We start from the raw sequence: 27,634 nt of genomic DNA, 5'->3' as shown, positions 1-27,634 counted from the left end.
CAGTTGGACAGTCAAAGGAATGATAACAGGCAGCCTAGGAGAATGATTAGCTGCCAATTAGCTGGGACTATTGGTGGCTAACAATAGGTTGTGTGTAATAGCAGATCATGCGATAACAAGGCCTAGTGTGTGGGGGTAGAGGTAAGGACATGGAGAAGATGCCTCAAGCCCCAAAATTGTTGAATTCAATATTGAGACCAGAAGGCTGTAGAGTTCCCAAGCAAAAGGTGAGGTTCTCTTCTTCCAGCTTGCACTGAATTTTGCTGGAGCACTGCAGCATGCCAGAGACAGAGATGTTGACAGGGAAACAAGATGATGTGTTGTAGTGGCAGGCAACTGGAAGCTCAATGTCTTTTTTGATCACTGGGGTATGTTTTGCGGTAAGGATAAATTATACAAGAGGGATGGGTTGCACCTTAATAGGTGGGGTACCAGAATTCTGGCAGGCAGGTTTGCCACTGCAACGCAGGCGTGTTTAAACTAAGTAGTGGGGGGGGAGGGGACATACTGGAAATGTAAGAAGGAAGTTAAAGGGAAAGTGAAAATAAGAGATGTTAGGAAAGACAACAGAATCAACCGAGCAGAAAGCTCAAGAAGGGTTCATACAGAATGGTCAGGTGAAATAGAGATTGATAAGAAGGGTGAGGGGAGTAACAAATTAAAAATATTATATATGAATGCACGAAGCATAAGAAATAAGGTGGATGAGCTTGAGGCTCATTTGGAAATTGGCAGGTATGATGTTGTGGGGATAACTGAGACGTGGCTTCAAGTGGACAGGGCCTGGGAAATAAATTTTCAAGGCTATACGTGCTAGTGAAAGGACAGACTGACGAGCAGAGGGGGTGGGGTGTCCCTGTTGGTGAGGAATGATATTCAGTCCCTTGCAAGGGGAGACATAGAATCAGGAGATGTAGAGTCAGTATGGATAGAGCTGAGGAATTCTAAGGGTAGAAAGACCATAATGGGAGTTATCTACAGGCCCCCAAACAGTAGTCTGGATGTAGGGTGTAAGTTGAATCAGGAGTTGAAATTGGCCTGTCGCAAAGGTATTACTACAGTTATTATGGGGGATTTCAACAGGTGGGTAGACTGGGACAATCAGGATGGTACTGGACCCCAAGAAAGGGAGTTTGTGGAGTGCCTCCGAGATGAATGCTTGAAACAGCTGGTGCTGGAGCCTACCAGGGAGAAGGCAATTCTGGATCTGGTGTTGTGCAATGAACCAGATTTGATCAGGGACCTCAAAGTAAAGGAGCCATTAGGAGGTAGTGACCATAATATGATAAGTTTTAATCTGCAGTTTGAGAGGGAGAAGGGAGAATCGGAAGTGTCAGTATTGCAGTTGAATAAAGGGAACTATGGAGCTATGAGGGAGGAGCTGGCCAAAGTTCAATGGTACAATACCCGAGCAGGGATGGCAGTGGAACAACAATGGCAGGTATTTCTGGATATAATGCAGAAGGTGCAGGATCAGTTCATACCAAAGAGGAAGAAAGATCCTAAGGGGAGGCAGGGGCTGACGAGGGAAGTTAAGGACTGTATAAAGATAAAAAAGAAGAAGTATAACGTAGCAAAGATGAGCGGGAAGCCGGAGGACTGGGAAAGTTTTAAAGAGCAACAGAGGATAACTAAAAAGGCACTACGTGGAAAAAAAATGAGGTACGAAGGCACACTGGCCAAAAATATGAAGGAGGATAGTAAAAGCTTTTTTAGGTATGTGAAAAGAAAAAAAATGGTTAAGACTAAAATTGGGCCCTCGAAGACAGTAACGGGTGAATTTATTATGGGGAACAAGGAAATGGCAGAAGAGTTGAACAGGTACTTTGGATCTGTCTTCACTAGGGAAGACACAAACAATCTCCCAGATGTTATAGTGGTTGAAGGACCGAGGGTAATTAATGAACTGAAGGGAATTTATATTAGGCAGGAAATGGTGTTGGATAGACTGTTAGGTCTGAAGGCTGATAAGTCCCCGGGACGTGATGGTCTGCATCCCGGGGTACTTAAGGAGGTAGCTCTACAAATCCGTGGATGCATTGGTAATTATTTTCCAAGATTCTATAGATTCAGGATCAGTTCCTGTGGACTGGAGGGTGGCTAATGTTGCCCCACTTTTCAAGAAAGGAGGGAGAGAAAAAACAGGGAATTATAGACCAGTTAGCCTGACATCAGTGGTGGGAAAGATGCTGGAGTCAATTATAAAAGATGAAATTACGAATCATTTGGATAGCAGTAACAGGATAGGTCAGAGCCAGCATGGGTTTACGAAAGGGAAATCGTGCTTGACTAATCTTATGGAGTTTTTTGAGGATGTAGCTATGAAGATGGACAAGGGAGAGCCAGTGGATGTAGTATACCTGGACTTTCAGAAAGCCTGTGATAAAGCCCAACATAGGAGATTGGTGAGCAAAATTAGGGCACATGGTATTGGGGGCAAAATACTGGCTTGGATTGAAAATTGACTGGCTGACAGGAAGCAAAGAGTAGTGATAAACGGGTCCCTTTGGGAAGGGCAGGCAGTGACCAGTGGCGGTTCGGTGCTGAGACTGCAGCTGTTTACAATATACATTAATGATATACATGAAGGCGTTAAAAGTAATATTAGCAAATTTGCTGATGGCACAAAGCTGGGTGGCAGGGTCCAATGTGAGGAATGGATAAATGTGTGGTTATCCACTTTGGTGGCAAGAACAGGAAGGCAGATTACTATCTAAATGGAGTCAAGTTCAGTAAAGGGGAAGTTCAATGAGATCTGGGTGTTCTTGTACATCAGTCAATGAAAGCAAGCATGCAGGTACAGCAGGCAGTGAAGAAAGCTAATGGCATGCTGGCCTTCATAACAAGAGGAATTGAGTATAGGAGCAAAGAGGTCCTTCTGCAGCTGTGCAGGGCCCTGGTGAGACCGCACCTGGAGTATTGTGTGCAGTTTTGGTCTCCCAATTTGAGGAAGGACATTCTTGCTATTGAGGGAGTGCACCGTAGGTTCACGAGGTCAATTCCCGGAATGGCGGGACTATCATATGTTGAAAGATTGGAGCGACTGGGCTTGTATACTCTTGAGTTTAGGAGGATGAGAGGGGATCTGATTGAGACGTATAAGATTATTAAGGGATTGGACAATCTGGAGGCAGGAAGTATGTTCCCGTTGATGGGGGAGTCCAGAACCAGAGGACACAGTTTAAAAATAAGAGGTAAGCCATTTAGAACAGAGTTGAGGAGAAACCTCTTCACCCAGAGAGTGGTGGATATATGGAATACTCTGCCCCAGAAGGCAGTGGAGGCCAAGTCTCTGGATAGTTTCAAGAAAGAGATAGATAGAGCTCTTAAAGATAGTGGAATCAAGGGTTATGGGGATAAGGCAGGAACAGGATACTGATTGTGGATGATCAGCCATGATCATAATGAATGGTGGTGCTGGCTCGAAGGGCCGAATGGCCTACTCCTGCATCTATTGTCTATTGAAGCAGAACATAGGTGTGCTGCAAAGTGGCCACCCAGTCTAAGCTTTGTTTTCCCATTGTAGAGGAGACCACGTTGTGAGCAGCGAATGCAATAGACTAGATTGTGTGAAGTGCAGGTAAAGCGCTGCTTCACATATAGGGTGTGTTTGGGCCCTTGGATACTCAGGTGGGAGGAAGTCAACGAATGTGTGTTAAACCTTTTGCGATTGTTGGGGGAAGTGCTGTGGGGCTGTGCAAGGCATGCTGAGAGTGAAGGATGAGTGGACCAGGGTGTCCCGGAGGGAATGGTCCTTGCGAAAGGCTGACTTGGGAGAAAAGAGGAGTATGTGTCTGGTGGTGACATCCTGCTGGAAGTGGTGGAAATGGCAGCTAATAATCCTCTGCATGTGAATGCTGTTGGGATTGTAGATGAGGAAAAGGGCGACTGTATTACTGTTATAGAGGGAAAGAGAGGGTTTGAGGGCTGAAGTGTGGGAAATGGGTCAGAGCTGGCTGATGGCCCTGTCAACCATGGTGCTGGGGAATCCTCAATTGAGGAAGAAGGTGGACATTTCAGAGGCACCCTTGTTGAAGTTGCCATCGTCAGCACAGATGCAATGGAGATGGAGGAACTAGAAGAATAAAAAGAGTCTTCACAAGATGCAGTGTGTGAGGATGTAGAGTCAAGGTAACCGCCAGAGTCAGTTGGTTTATACTGGATATTGGTAGCCAGCCTATCTCCAGAACTGGAAACAGAGATGTCGAGGAAGGGAAGGGAGGATTCAGAGATGATCCAGATGAAGGTGAGAGTCGGGTAGAAATTGGAAGCGAAATTTTCCAATTCCAGATGAGAGAGGGAAGCAGCACTGATGATATCATCGATATACCAGAGAGAGAATTGAGTGGTTTCCGGAATAGGACTGGTGCAAGGAATGTTCCACACACCCCACAAAAGAGACAGGTGTAAATGGGGCCCATGCGGGTACCTGTGGCCATCCCTATGACCTGAAAGAAGTGAGGAGGAGTTAAAAGAGACCTTTATTCAGGGTGAGGATGAGCTTGGCCAGGTAGAGGAGAATGGTGGTGAGTGAGGACAGTTCAGGCCTTTTTCCAGGAAGAAGTGGAGAGCCCTGAGCTCATTGTGGTGGGCGATGGACATGTAAAGGGATTGCATGTCCACGGTAAAAAGAAGGTGGCTGGAGCCCACAAACTGGAAATTCTGAAACTGATGTAAAGCATCAGAGAAATTGTGGATGTAAGTGGGAATGGACTAGACCAGGTAAGAAAAAAATCCAACTCAAGTAGGAGAAGATGAGTTCTATGGGGTAGGAGCAGGCAGCAACGATGGATCTGCCCAGGCAGTCCTGTTTGTGGATTTTGGGAAGGAGGTAGAAGTGAGCTGTGTGGGGTTGGGTGGCTATGAGCTTAGAGGCTCTAACGGGGAAATCACCAGATGAAATGAGCTTAGTGAGCTTTGTGAACATGGTAGCCTGATGTTCCGTTGTGGTGTCATTTGTCCAGGGAGGGATAGGAGGAGGTGTCAGAGAGCTGGCACTCAGCTACTGCAATGTCGCGGTCAGTCCGCCAGACAACACCAGCACCACCGTTGTCAGCAGATTTAATTACAACGTCAGGGTTGGATCTGAGAGCATGAAGTGGAGTCGGTTCACAGGGAGATAGAATGGCTGAGGGGAGGTGAGGGGGCAGAGAAATTGAGGCAATCAATGCCACATCAATTGTTCTCAATGAACACGTCGAGTGCAGGTGATTGGCTAGAGGGAGGGATCCAGGTGGAGGGAGAGTGTTGGTGAAGGGGTCTGTGGGTCAGGGAGAGGATCTTGTCTACAGAAGTGGGCATGGTGGCGAAAGCGTGGGAGAAAAATTCAACATCATGTCGTACCTGAAATTCATTAAGTTGAGGATGCAGAGGGATAAAACTGAGATCTTTGCTGAGTATGGAACATTCAGCATCAGGGAGTGGAAGGTCAGAAGGGATAGTAAATATATGACAGGAGGTGAGTTTCTGAGCAGGGATGGAGTTAGAGGGAAGGGGAGGGGTGGAAGATTCTAGAGGATCATGGGTATCTCTTGGATGTTGTGGAAAAGGTAGCCCTGGTGTAGAGGTAAGTCCCACAGATGCACTGAGTCAAAATTGTTTGCTTAACTTTTTATAAATTTGTATTCATAGGTGAATTTGGAGTACAAAACAGCACAGTGTAGGTTGTCTGAACTGGACCAACATAATTTAGTTTTGAAATCTGAATGTGAAATGAAGCAACAGAGACTAAAAGAACTGGAATTGGAATCTAACAAGACCTTCCACCTCAGCAAACAGTTAAAGAGTGTACAAGATGAACTCATAGCAGAAAAAAACAAAACTCTAAATGCAGACAAAAAGGTGAGAATTGAAGCAGAATTAGCTGTTTGGGGGCTGTTTTTAAATTGAAGTTTGATGCATAAACATGAAAATTTGAAAGGATTATGCGCTCCAGCGTTGACCTTTGTGTTTCTTCCTTTGGGCTTTGCAGCTGACTACAGAAGTTAATTTGTATTTCTATTCAAATTCTATTAAGGTTAACTTCTTTAATTGTTTATTAGTAATAACAATAATTTCTTTCAGTGGTAAAACAAAAGCCAACTATGGCATAAGGACAGTGATTTGAACTACAGTGGAATCTGCCTGACTTGAAGTCAAGGTGTATGTTGCTACTATCTGTGCTTGCATTTCTATCATACAGAATCTCAAAGCGGTGTGGAGGTAGCAAGTGTCTGCATTTTTCCACCCAACGCATCCTCTGCCTGGACTTCCAAATGATATGTTTTCATACTGTGAAGCTAACCAGTTCAGTTAGATTGACATTCCAATGGGAGGCTGCATTGATAAAATATTATCTTCTGAGATGATATTAAACAGAGGTGCTATCTGCCTGTTTTGACATTTCTGGCTGATGTTGAGCCCTTATAGCATCATTCAAAGCAGAATTCTGCCTTATCGCAGTCTTTTGACCAACATCCCTTCCTCAACCATTAGCACTAACAACTGAAAAATGATCATTTCCCATGCTTTGAGAATTTTTTGGTAACATTTTCCATGGAGCAGCAATCACTGCAATTCAAAGTAATTAATTGTTTGTGAAATGCTTTCAGATGTGTTTGACAGATGTAATGTGTTTCAGTATAAGTACCTTCCTTTGCCTTCCATTTCTCTTCTTTTCCTACCTGCAACAGATCAGGTTATCCAGTAACCTTCATTTAACTAATATCTATCAGCAGTCAAAGATCTTCAATTCAAACTAGTTGTGGCTAAAGTATGTCTTAATTTATTTAGATTTTTTAAGTCAGCTGAGGTACATCCTCTTTGCTTTCAGGTAACATGTAGCCAAGTGGAGTTCAGTTCAGAATGCTCTCTCAGCCAATAAATTAAGAAATAAAACACTATCCAATCAAAACTTGGGACTGATGTGCAAGAACAGCTCAGCCATTCCTTTCTTAAAAAGAGTTACTTATGTTGTAATCTTTTACAATAACTGGAGCTGTACTGTACATCTTTTGCATAGAACTTCAGCTGGTAAACAAATCAGTTATGACTTTTCTTTCCAAAAAAAACTTCTCTTTCTCAAGCCCGTTTTCCAAATCTGTTCATCAGTACTTTTACATGAATAAATTGTGTGCAAAGTGCTGTTTGTAAGTTATCCAAAATACTTCTTATCTCTTTTTCCCTCCCTTTCTCCCATGGACATTCACAATGTGACCTGGGCCTAAAGACTGCAGAGCTACAGCAGCACTTGTGCAGCATTCAGCATCAGCTGCGACTCACAGAGGCACGAAATAAGGAGAGGGAAGTATTGGAATCAGAACTAAAGGAAAGCAGGGACACAGCAGCCAAGCTCAAGAATCAGCTACAGGAGGAAGTCCTTCAGAGGTAACTTCTGGACAGACAGGAACGCATAATGTTATAGAAAAGAAAGTAAGCTGTTGTGTATAAGAAATGAAACCAAGCATGTAGACTCACTTAATAAAATGTGAGGCTGGATGAACACAGCAGGCCAAGCAGCATCTCAGGAGCACAAAAGCTGACGTTTCGGGCCTAGACCGTCATCAGAGAGGGGGATGGGGTGAGGGTTCTGGAATAAATAGGGAGAGAGGGGGAGGCGGACCGAAGATGGAGAGAAAAGAAGATAGGTGGAGAGAGTATAGGTGGGGAGGTAGGGAGGGGATAGGTCAGTCCAGGGAAGACGGACAGGTCAAGGAGGTGGGATGAGGTTAGTAGGTAAATGGGGGTGCGGCTTGGGGTCGGAGGAAGGGATGGGTGAGAGGAAGAACAGGTTAGGGAGGCAGAGACAGGTTGGACTGGTTTTGGGATGCAGTGGGTGGAGGGGAAGAGCTGGGCTGGTTGTGTGGTGCAGTGGGGGGAGGGGACGAACTGGGCTGGTTTAGGGATGCGGTGGGTGAAGGGGAGATTTTGAAACTGGTGAAGTCCACATTGATACCATTAGGCTGCAGGGTTCCCAGGCGGAATATGAGTTGCTGTTCCTGCAGCCTTCGGGTGGCATCATTGTGGCAGTGCAGGAGGCCCATGATGGACATGTCATCTAAAGAATGGGAGGGGGAGTGGGAATGGTTTGCGACTGGGAGGTGCAGTTGTTTGTTGCGAACTGAGCGGAGGTGTTCTGCAAAGCGGTCCCCAAGCCTCCGCTTGGTTTCCCCAATGTAGAGGAAGCCACACCGGGTACAGTGGATGCAGTATACCACATTGGCAGATGTGCTTGGGGACCGCTTTGCAGAACACCTCCGCTCAGTTTGCAACAAACAACTGCACCTCCCAGTCGCAAACCATTTCCACTCCCCCTCCCATTCTTCAGATGACATGTCCATCATGGGCCTCCTGCAGTGCCACTATGATGCCACCCGAAGGTTGCAGGAACAGCAACTCATATTCCGCCTGGGAACCCTGCAGCCTAATGGTATCAATGTGGACTTAACCAGTTTCAAAATCTCCCCTTCCCCAACCGCATCCCTAAACCAGCCCAGTTCGTCCCCTCCCCCCACTGCACCACACAACCAGCCCAGGTCTTCCCCTCCACCCACTGCATCCCAAAACCAGTCCAACCTGTCTCTGCCTCCCTAACCTGTTCTTCCTCTCACCCATCCCTTCCTCCCACCCCAAGCCGCACCCCCATCCACCTACTAACCTCATCCCACCTCCTTGACCTGTCCGTCTTCCCTGGACTGACCTATCCCCTCCCTACCTCCCCACCTATACTCTCTCCACCTATCTTCTTTTCTCTCCATCTTCGGTCCGCCTCCCCCTCTCTCCCTATTTATTCCAGTTCCCTCTCCCCATCCCCCTCTCTGATGAAGGGTCTAGGCCCGAAACGTCAGCTTTTGTGCTCCTGAGATGCTGCTTGGCCTGCTGTGTTCATCCAGCCTCACATTTTATTATCTTGGATTCTCCAGCGTCTGCAGTTCCCGTTATCTCATGTAGACTCACTTCACTACTTTACTCAGGTGGCACTGTGACTCAGTGGTTAGTACTGTTGCCTCACAGCGCCAGGGACCTGGGTTCAATATCAACCTTGAGCGACTGTGTGGAGCTTGCACATCCTCCCCATGCCTGCGTGGGTTTCCTCTGGGTGCTCTGGTTTCCTCCCACAGTCCACATTTGTGCAGGTTAGGTAGATTGGCCATGCTAAATTGCCCGTAGTGTCTAGGGATGCAAAGGCTAGGTGGATTAGTCATGGGAAATGCAATGGGAAGGGTCTGGGTGGGATGCAGTTTGGAGGAACCGTGTGGACTTGATGGGCTGAATGTTTTACTTCTAAAGTATGTTATCATAAAAGACAAAACACTGGCATCAATCTAAAAAAAACATTCTTACCAAACTGGATTATTAGTTGTATTATTGTATTCCATAGCCATCAGCTGCACATCAATCTAAACTGTTTTCTGCTGGAGTTCCATTTTAGTTCTATCCTGTCCCCTCTCCAACTCCAACCGCCACTACCCAGTTGCTGAGTACAACTGCACCAAGGTGTGGAATTGGTACAAGCGGGAATTAAAAGTTGAAGACCTGACTAGGACAAAGTTGGAGGAATCCAGACAGGACAGCTGACACAATGCGACAGCGGCTGCTATTCCTCGTCACATTCTGTGGAATGCTCGCATGTATGGATGTGTGTGGCCATCAAAAGAGGACAAGATTCTACCTGGTTGTGGATCTCCTCCTGGCAGGAACATCCTACCTGCTCTTTTGTTTCACATGTGAAGAATGCCATTTTGGTCAAGGTACCGGAAGAAATCAGGGGCAGTGGAACCATGAATTCACACTTGTACGAGAGGAGTGAGAAACTTGTGGGCTAATTTTTTTTTAATAGAAAGAGATATCCATATAGACTGTGGAGCAAAAGCCTCAAAGCTATAAGAAAAGAATGCAAAATTGAACTTATTTTTCTTGCAGAGTGTGTGTACATTATTGGAACTTTAAAGGGAGGTTTAGGAGAAAAGGTTGGATAACTGTAAGTGTAACTTGGTTTCCTGAAGCACGTGTTTAAGAAAAAATAGAAACAGCCTTACATTTGATATGATTTAAGTGCACAAAATTGAATCTCACAAGTACATTTTCCTATGCAACAATGAATATGTTAAATAAATTTCCTGAAAGCACAGCACAGCCTGTGTAAACACAAATGTGCAATGATAGTATGTTACCACTACTGACTATGTTTATTACATAGAAATGTTCCCAAACATGTTAGCGTCTGGGCTTTTAAGCTGAGCTATTTATCCACTACCCACTCTTCATCTTGCCCAGCTGTATGCACAGTAGGAAGGAAGAGGGTTGCGACAGAGGGGTGTGGTTTGAAAATGAATAAAATGGAAACACATATCTAACCCACCAGATATACACTTGTTGCCATTTGTATGATGGTAGATTTCAAGGTGTCCAAGTATTCCACCATAGAAGCAGGACTTTCATATAATTATATGGAGTTTCCACATTGCAATTGGAAACCGCTTTAAGTTTTAAAGTTTCTGCTCAGGATTTGGGAAACTGAGAAGTGATGGAGAATTGGAAGGTGCTGGCTGTACAAGGTTGGAATCTTTTCCACCAGGAGTGCTCCCACACCAGCATTACCCTCTGCTACTCATATCCTCTCTCTTACTCATTAACATATGCAAGCCCCAGGGGTTTCTCATACCCAAATACGCTCACACTGTCCACAAAATGATCAGGGAGTTAGAGATTTTGTACCCTGTCTGTAATTCTCCATCTGTATCTTGTTAGGAAACTTGCAGATCAGAACACAGAAGAGCTCCAGAAACAAGTCAAATCAATGTTAGAGAAGGAAGGGTGCTTATCACGGGGAAAATGTGACCTTGAGCAGCAAATACAGCAACAGGAATCACGGATGCATGTTCTGGAAGAGGAAAAGGAGGCCTTGTATTCTGAGGTAGGCTACATAGAGATAAAATATCAATCAGTAACACTTAATTGTGTTGCCTATTGAATGAGATTTTCTTCCATCAGTGTTGCTTCTTGAATATCAGAAGAAATTGATTTTTGACCAGGTGTAAGAACAGGAAATAGGAGTAGGAGTATGCCATTTGGCCCCTCTAATCAACTTCTCCGATCAGCTAGATCATTATTACTCTCCTAACTCATCACTGTTTGATTTATTTATTTATTGTCACGTGTACCAAAATACAGTAAAAAGCTTTGTTTACAAGCAGTACAGGCAGATCTCAGTCAGCAAAGGATGTACAGATCAAAAAAACCTAAGACAGAGGCATACAGGTTACATTACACGGGGCACGCAAGATCAGCATTATTTGAGGCAATAAAGTCAATTCATCAGTCTGATAACAGCTGGGAAGAAGCTGTTCCTGAACCTGCTCATGTGTGTGTTCAGGCTCCTGTATCTTTTGCCTGATGGAAAAGGTTGTAGGACACCTTTACCAGGCTGCGATGGGTCTTTGATGATGTTGGCAGCCTTTGCGTGACAGCCAGCTGTGTAAATGGAGTCCATGGATGGAAGGTTGGCTTCCATGATGATCTGGGCTGTGCATACCACCTTCTGTAGTTTCTTTCTGTCCTGGGCAGAGCAGTTGCCATACCAGTTTGTTTTGCACCCGGACAGTATGCTTTCAATGGTGCACCTGTAGAATTTGGTGAGAGACCTTATGGACTCACCAAATTTCCTGAGCAGCCTGAGGATGAAGAGGCGTTGTGCTGCCTTGTTGATTGTCACATCTATGGGGAAGTCCAGATAGGTTATCGGTTATCCTCATTCTGATGAACTTGATGCTCTTCACTCTCTCAACTTCACTTCCGTTGATGTAGATGGGAGCGTGACCTCCTCCTTTCTTTCTGCAGTTGATGACCAGTTTGTTAGTTTTGCCAACATTGAAAGAGAGGTTGTTCTCATCGCACAGCATCACTAAGCGTTCTATCTTCCTTCTGTACTTTGACTCATCATTTTAGATATCCGTCCCACTCCGGTGGTGTCATCAGCAAACTTGTAGTTGAACATTCTTTCGGAATTTGGCAATACAGTCATAGGTGTAAAGGGAGTACAATAGGGGGCTGAGGACACATCCTTGCGGGACTCCAATGTTGAATGTCATTGTGGAGGAGGTCCAGTTAGCTATCTTCACTGATTGCAGCCCGTGGGTCAGTAAACTGAGGATCCAGTTGCAGACAGTGGAGTTGAGATCAAGGTCATGGATCAGTCTTTTGAGATCAGTCTCGAGGGGATAACTGTGTTGAAGGCGGTTGAGGTCAACAATCATGAGTCTAACCTCTTTGATGTCCAGATATTCGAAGGATGAGTATAGGGCAAGGGATATGGCATCCTCTGTGGACCTGTTACGTCAGTAGGCAAATTGCAGAGGATTGAGTTGGGCTGGGAGACTGGAGTTGATGTTGACTATGACCAGCCTCTCAAAGCACTTCATGATTATTGAGATCAGAGCCACTCAGCGGTAGTCATTAAGGCATGTTGCATGTACTTTCTTAGGTACAGGGATGAAGGTGGTCTTCTTGAAGCAGTTGGCAAGTTCGGCTTGTAGGAGGGAGAGGCTGAAGATGTCAGTGAATACCTCTCCCATTTGATCCGCATAGTATCTGAGTGCTGAACTGGAGACACCATCCAGGCCGGTTGCTTTCCTTGGGTTGACTGCCAGGAAGACCGATCTGATGTCTGAAGCAGTGATGGAGGGAATAGGTGTGTCTGGGGCTTTTGGGACAAGCATCACTGCGCAGCTGGCATTCTGCTTAAACCGAGCATAGAACGCATTGAGCGCATCAGGAAGGAATGTGTTTTTGTCTGCTATTTTGCTCTGCTTCATTTCGTATCCCATTATGTTGTTTAGACCATGCCATATGTGGTAGGAGTCTGTTTGGTAGGTTTGAGCCTCTAACTTGATCTGGTAATGTCTCTTGGCATTCTTGATGGCTTTGCAGAGGTCATATCTGCATTTCTTGTATTGATCTGAGTCACTGGACTTGAATGCAGCATGTCTGGTTTTCAGAAGGGAGCAGACTTCCTGGTTCGTCCAAGGTTTATGGTTGAGGAACACTCAGATTGACCTCTTTGGTATGCAGTGCTCCACAGATTTGCTAATGAAGCCCATGACTGTGGTAGCGTACTCATTTTGATGTTGTGTTGAACACGGTCCAGTCCATCGATTCCAAGCAGTCCTTGAGATGGTCTTCTGCTGCCACAGACCAGCACTGTACTTCTTTTCATGAAGGATTCTCCTGTTGCAGCTTCTGCTTGTAAGCTGAGAGGAGGAACACAGCACTGTTATCTGATTTTCCAAAGTGTGGGCAGGGAATGCAGCAGTAGGCATCTTTGATGGTTGTGTAACCGTGGCCCACAATGTTTGGTCCTCTGGTGGGGCAAGAGATGTGTTGGTGGTACTTTGGCATCACCTGCTTAAGGTTAGCTTGGTTAAAGTCACCGGCTATAATGAATAGGACCTTGGGGAATTTTGTCTCTAGAGTGTTTGTGGATATGTAAATCTCATCTAGGGCATTCTTCACTTCCTCATGGGGTGGTGTGTACTCTGCTGTCAGGATGGCAGAGGTGAACTATCATAGTAGGTAGTAGGGACGGCATTTTATTGTAAGGTACTCTAGGTCTGGGAAGTAATGGTTTGCCAGGGTCACTACATCCAAGCACCAGGTGGTATTGATCAGGAAGCATACCCCACCACCCTTTGCCTTCATATTATTCCTAAATCCCTTGATGTTTATGAGATCTAGAAATCTCCTAATCTGTATATTGAATGAACTCAATTTTGGAACCTCCACAACCCTGCGGAGTACTGAATAAAATTAAGTTCCATGATCACTGGCCTTGATATCTAATCAAGTTGGCCATTCTTAATGATGCTAGACAGTGAGTTTGGGTAAACTGTTCAGTTATGAGACATCACTTCAGAGCCCCATCCAGGCCTCATCCAGTTATTGCACTTGTAGACTTTCCATGAAGGTAGCAACCAGGAGCTGGAATCCTGGATGATACTATAGGCATTGTTTTGAAACTAAATTTGTTCATCATGTTCTCCAAACTGTAAATTTTCTAGTCTCCCCAATTTCCCAAGCAAAATTCTCAATCTGGTGGAGACACAAATGAGAAGTTACCCCTAAGATGGATTATATTATGTGAAATACAACAGAATAATAAAAACAAGGTCTGGATTCTACAGGGCCTTGGAGCATACTGAGACTTATGAGAAGACAAAAAAAATCATGTGAGAAGGTCTCCAAACTGTAAATTTTCTAGTCTCCCCAATTTCCCAAGCAAAATTCTCAATCTGGTGGAGACACAAATGAGAAGTTACCCCTAAGATGGATTATATTATGTGAAATACAACAGAATAATAAAAACAAGGTCTGGATTCTACAGGGCCTTGGAGCATACTGAGACTTATGAGAAGACAAAAAAATCATATGAGAAGGTAACAAACCTGTTGCCTTCCCACTGCCTGTGGTATTTACCAGTGGTGAGAATGGTGATAGTGAAGCTTCTGCATTCCCTGCCTGAGGCTATCTGAAGCCCATAATTGACCAAATGTTGGGGGGGGCACCACCTCATAGGAACATGGGAAGATAGCCCAACTCGTCTGCGCCAACCAGTCATCCCAACTTGACCTAGTCCCATTTGCCAGCATTTAGCCCATATCCCTCTAAACCTTCCTATTCATATACCAATCAAACGCCTTTTAAATGTTGTAATTGTACCCACTTCCACCACTTCCTCTGGCAGCTCGTCCCATACATGCACCACCCACTGCATGAAAAAGTTACCCCTCAAGTCTTTTTAGATCTTTCCTCTCTCACCTTAAACCTTTGCCCTCTAGCTTTGGGCTCCCCCACCCTAAGAAAAAGACCATGACTATTTACGCTATCCATGCCGCTCGTGATTTTGTAAGCCTCTATAAGGTCACTCCTCAGCCTCTGATGCTACAGGGAAAATAGCCCCAGCCTATTCAGCCTCTCCCTGTATCTTAAATACTTCAGTCCTGGCAACATACTTGTGAATCTTTTCTACACTTTCTCAAGTTTAACAACATCCTTCGTATAGTTAGGTTACCAGAATTGTACCTGGTATTCCAAAAGTGGCCTCACCAAAGTTCTGTATAGCTACAACATGACATCCCAACTCCTATACTCATTGTTCTGACTAATGAAGGCAAGCATACCAAATGCCTCTTCACCACCCTGTCTACCTGCAACTTCACTTTCAAGGAACCATGCACCTGTACCCAGAGGTCTCTTTACTCAGCATCACTCCGCAGAGAACTACCTTTAACTGTATAAGTCCTGTCCTGGTTTGTCTTACCAAGAGGCAATACCTTACATTTATCTGAATTAAACTCCACTTGCAACTCCTTGGCCCATTAGTTCACCCAATCAAAGTCCCATTGTAGTCTGAGATAATCTTCTTCACTGTCCATTGCACCACCTATTTTGGTGTCATTTGCAAGCTTACTAACTTTGACGGACAAGGTGGCCTACGAGCCCAGAGCAAGTCCTGGAGGACAGTAGCGATGTGGCTGGGGGGCCCGGAGTGGGACCTGGAGGACAGTGGTGATGTGGCTGGTAAGTCTGGAGTGGGACCTGGAGGACAGTGGTGATGTGGGTGGTTAGCCTGGAGTGGGACCTGGAGGACAGTGGCGTTGCGACTGGTGAACCTGGAACAGGTCTCTGTGATCAGTGTTGAGGAGGCAGCTGGTGGAGGGCTGAGCTCGGGGATCCAATGTGGGTTGCCACATCAGTGGAGGCTGCTGGTAGCTTTGTCATTGAGGTGGTTTCAGCACAGCATCTGGTGGCCTGAGAATCCTTTGGGTGGTTTTTGCGATGGTGGAATCTTGCGGCCTGGGATTCCATGGATGACCTGCTTCGGTGGTGGCTTCCAGCCTAGTATTCTACCGCACAGCATTGCGGTCCTGTAGCAAGAAGAGCCCAGGAGCCAGGAATTAAACTAAAATGGACTTTGTCTTAATTTTTTTAAAAATTTTTCTTATCTATGCCTTCTGTTATTAATATAGGCGCTGTGGTCTGGCGACTTAAAAACTTTAAAAACTTAAAAACTTGTGCTTTTGTAAACAATAGAAGTGACAATATTTGACTATTCTATTCTACTCTATCATATATTCACATGCAAATCATTTACTTAAATAACAAAAAGCAGTGGGCCCAGCACTGATCCTTGTGTGAAGCTGGATGAACACAGCAGGCCAAGCAGCATCTCAGGAGCACAGATGCTGCTTGGCCTGCTGTGTTCATCCAGCTTCACACTTTATTATCTTGGATTCTCCAGCACCTGCAGTTCCCATTATCACTGATCCTTGTGGTGTATCTTTGGTCACAGACCTCCAGTCCAAAAAGCAACACTCTACCACCACCAGCCTTCAAGCCAGTTTTGTATCCAATTGGCTGGCCCCTGTTGGACCCATGTTGTCAAATCTTACTGATCAGTCTGCTATGTGGCACCTTGTTGAATACTTTGCTGAAGTCCATATAGACACCCTGCCTTCATCAGTCTTCCATGTCATTTCTTCAAAAAACTCAATCAAGTTAGTGAGACATGATTTCCCACACACAAAGCCATGTTGACTACCCCTAATCAGCCCTTGCTTCTCCAAATGCATGTAAATCCTGTCCCTTAGAGTCCCCTCCAACAACTTATCCACCACTGACATAAGGATGTCTGGTCTATAGTTCCCTGGCTTTTCCTTATTGCCTTTCTTAAATAATGGCATACAATAGCCACCCTCCAGTCTTCTGGCACCTCACCCATGACTCATCAAAAATCTCAGTAAGAGACACAGCAATGTCTTCTTTAGCTTCACCTGATCAGGGATTTATCTATCTTCTTGTATTTTAAGACCTCCAGCACCCTCTCTTCTGTAGTAAGAACTCTTTTCAAGACATCACTATTTATTTCCCCAAGTTCCCTAGCTTCCATATCCTTCTCTACCATAAATACCGATAGGAAACATTTGTTTACTATCTCACCCATTTCCTGTGGTTCCACACATAGACTGCCACATTGATCTAAAAGAGGCCTTATTCTCTTCCCACGTTACTCTTTTGCTGTTAACGTACGTATAAAATCTCTTTGAATTCTCCTTGACGCTAAGCTATCTTGTGTCCCCTCTGGCCTTACCTATTTTAGCCTACCTGAGTGGTTCATGTGAGTTGAACCCTATTCACTCATATTCCAGGTCTGCTCCATGATTGTTGGTCCTGTTTGGTTGCAGTCCCTGCGGAGCCACCACTCCCAGAGGTGCTGCTGGGACTGAATAGCTCTCAGCTTTCCAATTGGGTGGCAGCGCGTGGACGTAGGAATTTGCCCCTTAAAAAAAAGTATCCCTACAGCAGACAGTTAACTGAAGAAGGCATGTAAAGTTGGATAACTAATCAAGGCAGAGTTCCTCATGAACTTCTTATCAGTGGGTGGGCACACCATTGCCCTATGAAATACCAGCCATAGTTCACTTTTTTTAAAAATTAAAAATAATTATTTGGTGCCAATCTAAATTATATCTCATCTTAAATTGTAAAGTTGCTAATATAAGCTGTTTTTCTTCTAGAGTCTCTGTAATCAAAAGGCTAATAAGAAGTTGATGGATGAAATTTGTACACACCAACAAGAGATAGTCAAACTTAAGGAAGAGCTGCAAAACATGCTGCAACAATTGGATTCACAAGTGAGGTGAGTGATTGGGTAGTTTGTCAGGGGTGATAGGGAGTATATAAGAAATAATGGGGAGTGAGCCCTGCCTTAACACCTGTTATGTGATAAGAAAGTTCAGACAATCATTTATCTGGACTGGCAGCCAATTTATAGTCATGAAAATGTTGTTGGTCTCAGTAGCAGCAACTGGACCAGTAATTCTCAGTTGTGAAGTGACGTGCCTTTCCTGTCCAATCAGAGAAAGCAAATGGAGAGAGGTCAATTACACCATTCTTGGATCAATTGAACGTATTGAAATAAAAACACTGGGAAATCATGCACTATGGGGCTTGGTTTAAAATATTGCCCTGGCTCCTGAGATGTACGTTTTCTCTGTCTGCCAACTGCAACAGCCCTCTGTGAAATGGAAAAAAGGTAATCAATTCTTAGTGGGCATGGACAACAAAATGCTGACAACAATCAGACAGATCTATGGTGTAAAGAATGAAGAAAAACACACTATATGTTGTAGAGTTGGTAACTGAAGTTAAGGCATGTTATTCATGTACTGGCGCAAAGTAAAGAAAAATGAGCTCCAAAGAATCACATCAACAAATCACAGCTCCAAAGCACCATACTACAGCTGTATATGCACGATGTATTAAAGGTCAGGATCACTTTATTCTGGCCAGTTTATCTCCAGAGGTGGAAACAGAGATGTTGAGGAAAGGAGGGGAGGAGTCAGAGATAGACCAGATGAAAGGGAAGGCTGGGTAGAAATTGGAAGTGAAATTGATGAATTTTTCCAATTCCACCTGAAAGGGGAAAGCAGCACTGATGAAATCATCGATATATTGGAGAAGGTGTTGTGGGTGGGATCTGGAATAGGACTGGAACAAGGAATGTTCCACGTACCCCGTAAAGAGGCAGACATAACTAGGACCCATGCAGGTACCCATGGCCACTCCTCTGACTTGAAGAAAATGAGAGGAGTTAAAAGATAAGTTGTTGAGGGTGGGGATGAGCTTGGCCAAGTGGAGGAAGGTGGGGACGGTTCAGGTCTTTGCTCCAGGAAGAAGCTGAGACCCCTAAGACCTTCCTGGTGAAGAATGGATATGTAAAGCGATTGCATGTCCATGGTAAAGAGGAGGCGGCTGAAACCGGCAAACTGGAAGTTTTGAAACTGACGTAAAGCGTCAGAGGAATCATGAATGTACATGGGCAGGGATTGGATTGGGGAGAGAAGACTGCATCAAGGTAGGAAGAGATGAGTTCTGTGGGGCAGGAGCAGGCTGAAACAATGGGTCTGCCCGGACAGTCCTGTTTGTGGATTTTTGGAAGGAGGTAGAAGAGAGATATGCAGGGCTGGGGAACAATCAGCTTGGAGGCAGTGGTGAATGAGATCAGTTACCATAATAGATACAATGGTCTGATGTGTCATAGTGGTGTCATGGCCCAAGGGAAGATAGGAGGAGGTATCTAAGAGTTGGCACTCAGTCTCTGCAATGTAGAGGAATTGAGGTGACCAATATCACGTTGACAGTTCTTAATGAAAAGATCGAGTGCAGGTAAAAGGCCAGAGGGAGGGATCCAGATGGAAAGAAAGTGTTGGAACTGGGTGAAGGGTCTGTGGGACGGGGAGAGGACTCTTGCCCAAAGAATTGGGCAGGGAGGTGAAGACCATGGAAGAAGAGTTTGACGTTGTGTCGTCCCTAAAATTCATTAAGGTGGGGACACAGGGGAATAAATCTAAGGCCTTTGCTGAGTACACAACATTCAGCATCGGAGAGCAGAACTTTGGGAGAGATGGTGAATACCTGACAGGAAGGAGTTGGGAGAAGGGATGGAGTCAGAGACAAGGGGAGGGAAGGAAGGTTCCAGAGGGCCATGGGTATCTTTGAGCTGTTGCATCTTGTGGTCCTTGATGCCTGAAAGGAAAAGAAAAAGTTTCTTGTTAGCATGACGCATGAGCCAGAGGATGAAGTGGAACTGCAGAGTGGTGCAACCCTGAGCCAGTGTGTTGTGATGCTGTTGGAGAGAAAGGTCGAGAGTGTGCATGTAATGCCACATGACACTGAGTGTGGATCTCAGGATGCGGCAAGAGCAGCTGCCCATGGAACATTGAACATTACGGAGATATCTGTGATCCTGGGAGGATTCAAAACAATTGGAATAAAAGGGAATCCATTGAGAGGATTCAAAACATCAGGGATGAAAGAGTTGAGTCTGAGCTGGGGGCAGTTACTGAGCAATGTGATATGGCTGTGGAAATGAGTTTTGGCAAATATTTGGTCAAACACTAGGAGCGACAGTGAAATTAATGTCAGTGGACAAGAAGAAAGCTTGAATGGAAATCCTGTGGGACAGAGGAGTAGATCTTCTTCAAGGTGGCTGTGCCTGGAAGAGATGTGGCAGTGAGTTGAATACTAAATAAAAACCGAAAGAACTGCGGATGGAACAAAAACAGAAGTTGCTGGAAAAGTTCAGCAGGCCAGACAGCATCTATGGAGAAAAAAAATCAGAGTTAACGTTAACTCTGTAACAGTTCTTTTAGTTATTAATACTTCACTTCTGACTCTCTTTGATTGGGAAAGATCCATATCAACTAGCAATTTGACCTTACCTGCAGCTGAACAAACTACCGGGGACTATTCCTGTCAGTGCAATATTAATCTTTGCCATTACCATATTACCTTTTCAAAACACTAACAAAGTGTTCCTGAAGGCAATAGCTGCACCTCAGTTTATCAAGTAGCCCTGCTTCTGAAATCAAAGTTGATGCTGAGCACCAGTACATACAATAAAGCAGATTTCAAAGCAAGTTTGCCACATAATTTATAAGTATACTATAACACTAGGTGCACAGTTTCCATGGCTTCCAAACCATGATATTTCTCTTTCATTATTTTCTTTAGTATCAGTTTTGACACTCTGCTGGTGGCCTTAACAACAGATATCCCCCAAAGAACACTACCTAAACATGTTGTCTAGTCACCATGCAATTGCTGTTCATCATGCTGGCTGTGGGCAAATTGGCTTCTTTGTTTGCTTATATTAAAGCCATATCTCAACATTGAAACGTTAAGTACATAAGAGTAGGATTGGATCCTTTCCACCATTGAAATTGTTGCACACATTTCTCCACAATATTTTGTTACAGAGAATGCAGGCAGGGATAAGGGTCAGAGAAAAAGGTTTCCAAGCCAGCAACCTCTTTACTCTTCTTAAAGCAAGGCCTGTTTAAAAATCGTCCAGAGAAATCTACTCAGAATAAGAAAAGCATTGTGCAAGGGAAAGGCAAGGGCTGTACAGTATGAACCCATATCTCAATTTCTCAAGGGACATTATTGTCTCTGAAGCACTTTGGGAACCTGGAGATATGAAAGGTGTGAAATAAATCCATGATTTGTTTTTCTTTCTGACCAGATTGTATAATGAGAAACAGATGAGACACAAACAGAAGCTGCGCAAAGCTAAAGAGATCTTTATCCGTGAAGTGATGCTGCGAGATGGTAAAATAAAACACTTGGAAAGTGAGATTAAATTGATGAAAAACCTAATGGATAAGGTCAGTCTGTTTACTTGTAAATCAATATTTGTGTTCAAGCCATGTTCCAGGCTTTGAGCATGTATCACTGTAGTAACAAAGGAGAGCTGTATTTTCATAAATGTGACTTTTCACACAGGGAGCAGAATTTTCCACAATGTAGGAGCAAATTACTGCAGATGCTGGAATCTGTAACAAAAACAAAAAATGCTGGAGATCACAGTGGGTCAGGCAGCATCCATGGAGAGGAAGCAAACTAACATTTTGAGTCAAGATGACTCTTATCAGAGCTAAAGTGAAATTTGGAGGAGGTGTAATAGTTGGGTGGTTGGTTAGAGCGGTGGGGGAGAAAGGATGTTGATAGTACAGATTATGTGATCAGTTCAGTGGTTACATGGGAAGGTGCTATGGGAAGAGGGGTGTTCAAGGAATCCTCTCGTGTGTCCCAGAGGGAACATTCCCTGCAAAATGCAGACAGTGGGAGTGAGCGGAAGATAGAGTTGGTGTTGGCATTCTGCTGGAGTTGTCTAAAATGTTGGAGAATGATCTTTGAATGGAGACTGGTGGGATGAAAAATAAGAATAAGGGGGACGCAATCATGCTGTTGCAAGTGATGGGAAGGGGCAAGGACAGAAGTACAGGTGCTAGATCAGATGTGGTTGAGGGTCCTGCCAACCCGTGTGAGGGAAACCATGATTATTGAAGAAGCAAGCTATGTTAGCGGCGTTGTTTGGAAGGTGGCATCAACCGAAATATGACAAACCTCCCCATGTAACAGCAGAATGTGCAACACCTGCCCCTTCACCCCCCGCCCTGCTCACCATCCCAAGAGCCTAAATAGTCTTTCCACATGAACATTTCACATGTACTCGCTCCAATCTTGTGTATTGTATTTGCTGCAACCAATGTGGCCTACTCTACATTGGAGAAATCAGACACACACTGGGTGACCACCCTGCAGAGCACCTCTGGTCCATGAACAAGCATGACCCCGATCTTCCTGTAGCCGGTCATTTTAACACATTGCCCGGTTCGCATGCCCACATTTCTGACCATGGCATGCTACAATGCTCCAGGAATCACAGCGAAAACTGGAGGAATAACATCCAACCTTCAGACTAGGCATTTTACAACCCTCTGGGCTCAATATTCAATTCAAGACCTTCAAATTGTGAGCCATTCCTTCCCTTTGTTTTAGCTTTGCTTGTTACATTCTCTGTCACCATGTCGGTTCTCCCCTCCCCTCACTCCAGTGGGACTGCCTGTTCCTTCCAGTCCGGCAGTCAGACGCACCGTTGTTCTGGCATTCTCATATTCCGATCACTTAATCTGAACTATCGACATACTTTCTCACCTGACACTCCAGAGTCATCTTGACTGGAAATGTTAGCTTATTCTCTCTCCATGGATGCTGCCTGACCTGCTGTGGTCCACCCAGCGTTATTTGATTTGAGAGCAGAATTTTTATGTTCACCCACCAGAAGGTTTGTTGGTTGCTTGTTCCGGGGCGGGCGGGTTGTGGGGGCGGTGGGGGGGCGGGGTGGTGGTTGGGGGGGTGGGGGGTGGTGGGTGCGGCGCAGTGCTGTCAAATTCCTGGCTGGCCTTTGTGTTTCCCTCCTCATTCCCACCCTTTCTGCAATGTTACAATGGTACAGCCAAGGCCTGGGGTACTGCACCACCACTTGGCCCAACTGAGGACCTTAAGTAGGCAATTAATGACCATTTAAGGGCTGTTTCCCGCTCACTCCCAATTTTGAGGCTAGCAGGAGCATTTCATGCGGGGCTATGGAGAGAAATCATGGGTTCAGATGCTTCTTATGTTCCAAGCCTCTTAGCACCATGGTAATGATGCACTCGTATGCATTTCAGTACACTTTGCATCAAAAGTATGCACAAACAGCACAAACTCCATTTTGAACCTTGAAGCAGTCTTATAGCAGCTAAAAATCCAATTCTACTCCCAGTATTTGGCCATTTCTGTTTGTGAATTTTGCTAAGTGCACATTGGGTGTCAGGATTTCCTACATTACACTGAATACAAAAGTACCTCGCACAGCTCCCGAAAAGGACTTTTGTGTAGTTGTGAAAGGCACTCAAAACCAGTTGGAATTCAGTGGAACTGGTTGACATGTAGCAGCTTCAACAATTCTTTAAATTGGAAACTGTACCAATTGAAGTCAATTAGATACATCAAGACAAAGATTGCCTGATGTGAGCAGCCTTTAAAAAATTCCAACTATCTGGCAGAGCCATTTCATGATTTTGTTGCCACAGGATCCTATCACAAAGAACCAAATTATGATCTCATAGTTTAAAAATTGCTATGTCCCTGATTATTGCCTCTCATGCAAGTTTTCTGTCGTAACTGGGAATATTTTCCATTGGAGAAGCCTTTGGAATTGTTGCAACATTTGTTTTCCTCTCAATGATCCTGTATAATGTATTTTAAGCTTGCCCAGTAAAAATAATCCATATTCCATGGTGGTCTCCTGCATGTATACACCCTGAGAGGATTAAGTGTTCACCTGGAAGTATTCCAGAACTACAGGCTTAGTTGTTCCCATACTCAATAACACCAGTCCCTCATCACTCCTCCCACCTGATGGTCACTTTTTCCTGACATTCTCCCATTTGTCTCAGTGGCAGCCCTACTCTTAAAGCAGAAAGAGGCCTGGAATCTTGGCCAAGGATATAAATTGTTGACACTTTAAGTCATAGAGTCATACAGCACAGCAACAGGCCTTATGGCCCAATTCATCCATGCCAACTAGATTTCCTAAAGTGAACTAGTCCCATTTGCCTTTGTTTGGCCCAAATCCCTCTAAACTTTTTTTATCCATTTGCCTGTCCAATTGTCTTTTTAAATGTTGCAATTGTACCTGCCTGTACCACTTCCTCTGGCAGCTCATTCTATATATGCATCACTCTCTGTGTGAAAAAGGTACCATCAAGTCCATTTCAACTCTTTCCCCTCTCAATTTAAACCTAAGCCCTCTCATTTTGGACTCCCCTACTCTGGGAAAAGGACCTTGGCTATTCACTTTGTCTATGCCCCTCATGATTTTATAAACTCTTATAAGATCACCCCTCAGCCTCCTGTGCTCCAGGGAAAATATCCTAGCCTATTCAGTATCTCCCATAACTTAAACATTCCAGTCTCGGTAATATCCTTGTAAATCTTTTTTGGACCATTTCCAGTTTAGCAACATCCATTCTACAGCAGGGTGACCAGAATTGTACGCAGTATACCAAACATGGCCTTACCAATGTGTGGTACAGCTGTGACATAATGTCCCAACTTCTGTACCCAGTGCTGTGATTGATGAAGGCAAGCTTACCAAATGTCTTCTTCACCACCCTGTCTATATTTGACGCCACTTCCAAGGAACTAGGTACATGGGTTGAGAACACTCTACAGGCCTTTTCCATTAACTGTGTAAGTCCTGTCCTGGTTTGTCTTACCAAAATGCAACGCCTCGCACTTATATGGATTAAATTCCATCCACTCTTGCTCAGCCCACTGACTCAATTGATCAAGATACCATTGTACTCTTAGATAATCTTCTTCACTGTCCACCACATTACCAATTTTGGTGTCATCAGCAAACTTACTAACCATGTCTCCTACATTTTCATCCAAATCGTTTATATAACGTATCAACAACAGTGTTCCCAGCACCAGTTCTTGGAGCACATTGCTGGTCATAGGCCTCCAGTCTGAAAAAAATCCCTCTACCACCACCGTAAGTCTCCTACTGTCAAGGCAAATTTGTATCTAATTGTCTAGCTCTCCCTGGATCCCATTTAATCTCATTTACTAACCAGTCCACCATGCAGTACCTTTTCGAAGGCCTTCCTCATCTTCCCTAGCTTCCATGTCTTTTTCCATCACCTTTCTCCTTCACTTGATGAAGAAGCAGCATTCCAAAAGGTTTTAATTTGTTGGACTATAATCTGGATTTGAGTGACTTCTGATTGTGTCCGCCCCAGTCCAACATCTCCACATCATTTCCCTATGGTAAATACTGTTCAGAAATCTTTGTTCAGGATCTCACCCATCTCCTGTGTTTCCACACGTAGATGGCCCTGTTGATGTTTAAGGGGCCTTATTCTCTCCCTAGTTTCCCTTTTGTCCTTAATATACTTGCAGAATCTCTTTGGATTCTCCTTTACCCTGCCTGCCAAAGCTGTCTCATGTCCCCTTTTGCCCTCCTGATTTCCCTCTTAAGTATACTCCTATACCCCCTATACTCCACAAGGGATTCACTTGATCCCAGCGGTCTACATCTGACATAACCTCTATTGCAACCTCACAGGAAGAAAGCTTATGTGGGTAAACGTAACACAGAGACAGGAATTTTACCTTGCACTCCAGCCAAGTGTGAAGAAAGCCCTTGCCACCACATTGACCACTAGAAACAGAACAGTCTTCACATGGACCAAACAAGAAAGAGGAATTGGGATTCTAGTTTGACCTACTTAGCTAATGATTGCTATATGGAAGTATCCAAGACATTAGATTGATAAGCTACCCAGTAATGATTGTTGTTCTGGCATTGAGCCTGGTTTCCAGAGTATTTTGGTGTTTTTGGTGTTTTGCACTTTGTGCACCCCTCTTCTGGGTCCTGAATTCAGGAGTGGAGACACCCAAAAAAATCAGAAGTCAACCGGTTCTGGTCTCAAGTAGGGAAGAGTTTGGGGTACCTCCATCAGTAGCCTCTTTTCAACATTGGATACACCTGCAGATTAACTCCCCACAACAACAACTCCATCTACAACTCCCCAGCCATCCTCCCAGGCCATCACTTCCCCTCCCCACCCTGAGACCCTGACGTATCCCTGGTCTTGTATCTGGAAATTGCTTGTAGTTTTAGTCCTGTCCATTGCTGGGACAACTCAACCAACAGCCAATCAGTTTTGACCACATCTCTCTGAGACAGACATCATCACATGTGAAGGATAGAAATTGCATCTCCGGCCAACAACTGCAGGGCAGCCTGTATGAGTTGGAATGCATTTGCCAAGAACTCCACAGGTGGTGGTCCAGGAAACTCTGCCATCTGAAAAATTCTTCATGAATTATAATGAAACTTTGTTTAAAGTCAAAAGGAGAGTAGAGAGTTCCTCTAATGAGTATGCCTTCTTCACTTTGTGTTACCAATGCAGATTAACTGATTTTAATCTCTTTTGCTGTTTTAATCTATGCTGTTTTATTCGAGAATTTTGCGTGCAATTAGCTACACATTTGCACATTAAACTGTCATTACTATATTGAGCATTGAGATTTCTCAGGCCATGATAAGCCTTCCTTAGTTCAACGGAAAAATATCTGTCTACTCCATCCAGTTCTTAATTAGTGAAGGTACCATGAGTTTCAAGGGCATATTAGCAAGAAGACTTTACTAATATCCATGTACTGTGCTGACTTAACTGACTTAGCCAGATCAGCAATACTGTACTTGGGCACAATGCCAATGGGAGGGAGGACAGATATGAATTATATTTTCCATTTCCCAATATTTAAATTTTGTTGACATTCTTTCTCTTGATCAAGGAGAATAACGACTTGGTACCAAAGAATGTCAAACCCTTCCCCAGCATGCCTCTGCATCTTCAGGAGGGGAGGAACAACTTCGAGGATTAAACATATTCTGTTTCAGTAAAAAAAAATCTAGGAAGAATACTGGCAACCTGCATTGTTGATGAACTCTTGGACAAAAGGCTGTTGTGTTTGATTTTAAGGACATGTTAATTTTTGTTGACTTGTGGCCATAACACAAAATAGGTTATAAAATCATTAATTTCCCTGCTAATAGAGGAAGTTTTATTTTGTTTGTAACCTGTGATGTAGCTGACTTGGGAATACTTGCCAGTTGATAGTTAGAAGTGAGCGTTACTCTGCACCTAACCTGTGTGATTCTGACATTGTTGCCGTGTTTGAAAGTTGCTTAATTTCCCAGCACTAATACCAATGCTCTTAACAAGCATTAAGAATTTATTCTAAAAATTAACAGTCTAAAAAATAGGACAACAATTCACGCTCATATTGTTTCTTTTCACCAATTAACAGGAACATGCCTGGAACATGAAGGTCACATATGAAAATGATCTGCTTCTTGTTGAGAAAAGAGAGCTTCTACAACAGTTGAGTGAGCAAGAGGATGCTGTGCGGAACAACAATTCAGTTGTCTGCAATGTAAAGCACAGGTACCTGCATTCTCCTGTGCATTAGAATCTCCTTCGTGAAAGTTTATTTTTCTGTGTGTGCAAGAGAGGTAAAATTGCAAACAGGAGCCTTGAAATCTGGCAAGCTGTGGAGTAATGTAGGATTGAACCTGGTTAACTGGCCAGATCACCAACATTTTTTTTGCCATTCCAAAGTTCCACCAGAGTTGGGAATGCACACTTCTCACATACAACTTGTCCATGTAGAAATTATCAGTGGGACTGGTTGG

The 27,634-nt window shown here is 44.2% G+C and overlaps 1 protein-coding gene across 1 annotated transcript in view; it reads left to right on the top strand.

Annotated features, from left to right (window-relative positions):
• The window catches only part of ccdc30 (coiled-coil domain containing 30), a 161,813-nt gene that overhangs the window by 114,031 nt on the left and 20,148 nt on the right, over positions 1-27,634 (top strand). Inside the window, exons 20-25 of the mRNA XM_048561449.2 lie at positions 5,632-5,841; positions 7,208-7,365; positions 10,729-10,894; positions 17,550-17,671; positions 21,059-21,200; positions 27,250-27,386. Of these exons, the coding sequence (XP_048417406.2) occupies positions 5,632-5,841; positions 7,208-7,365; positions 10,729-10,894; positions 17,550-17,671; positions 21,059-21,200; positions 27,250-27,386 (935 nt within the window). The remainder of the gene's footprint in view (positions 1-5,631; positions 5,842-7,207; positions 7,366-10,728; positions 10,895-17,549; positions 17,672-21,058; positions 21,201-27,249; positions 27,387-27,634) is intronic.

This window comes from Stegostoma tigrinum, chromosome 28 (genome assembly GCF_030684315.1).
Source record: "Stegostoma tigrinum isolate sSteTig4 chromosome 28, sSteTig4.hap1, whole genome shotgun sequence".
In the NCBI taxonomy this organism is placed as follows: domain Eukaryota; kingdom Metazoa; phylum Chordata; class Chondrichthyes; order Orectolobiformes; family Stegostomatidae; genus Stegostoma; species Stegostoma tigrinum.
Note: the sequence above shows the minus strand (reverse complement) of the source record. Positions and strands in the feature narration are given on the sequence as shown.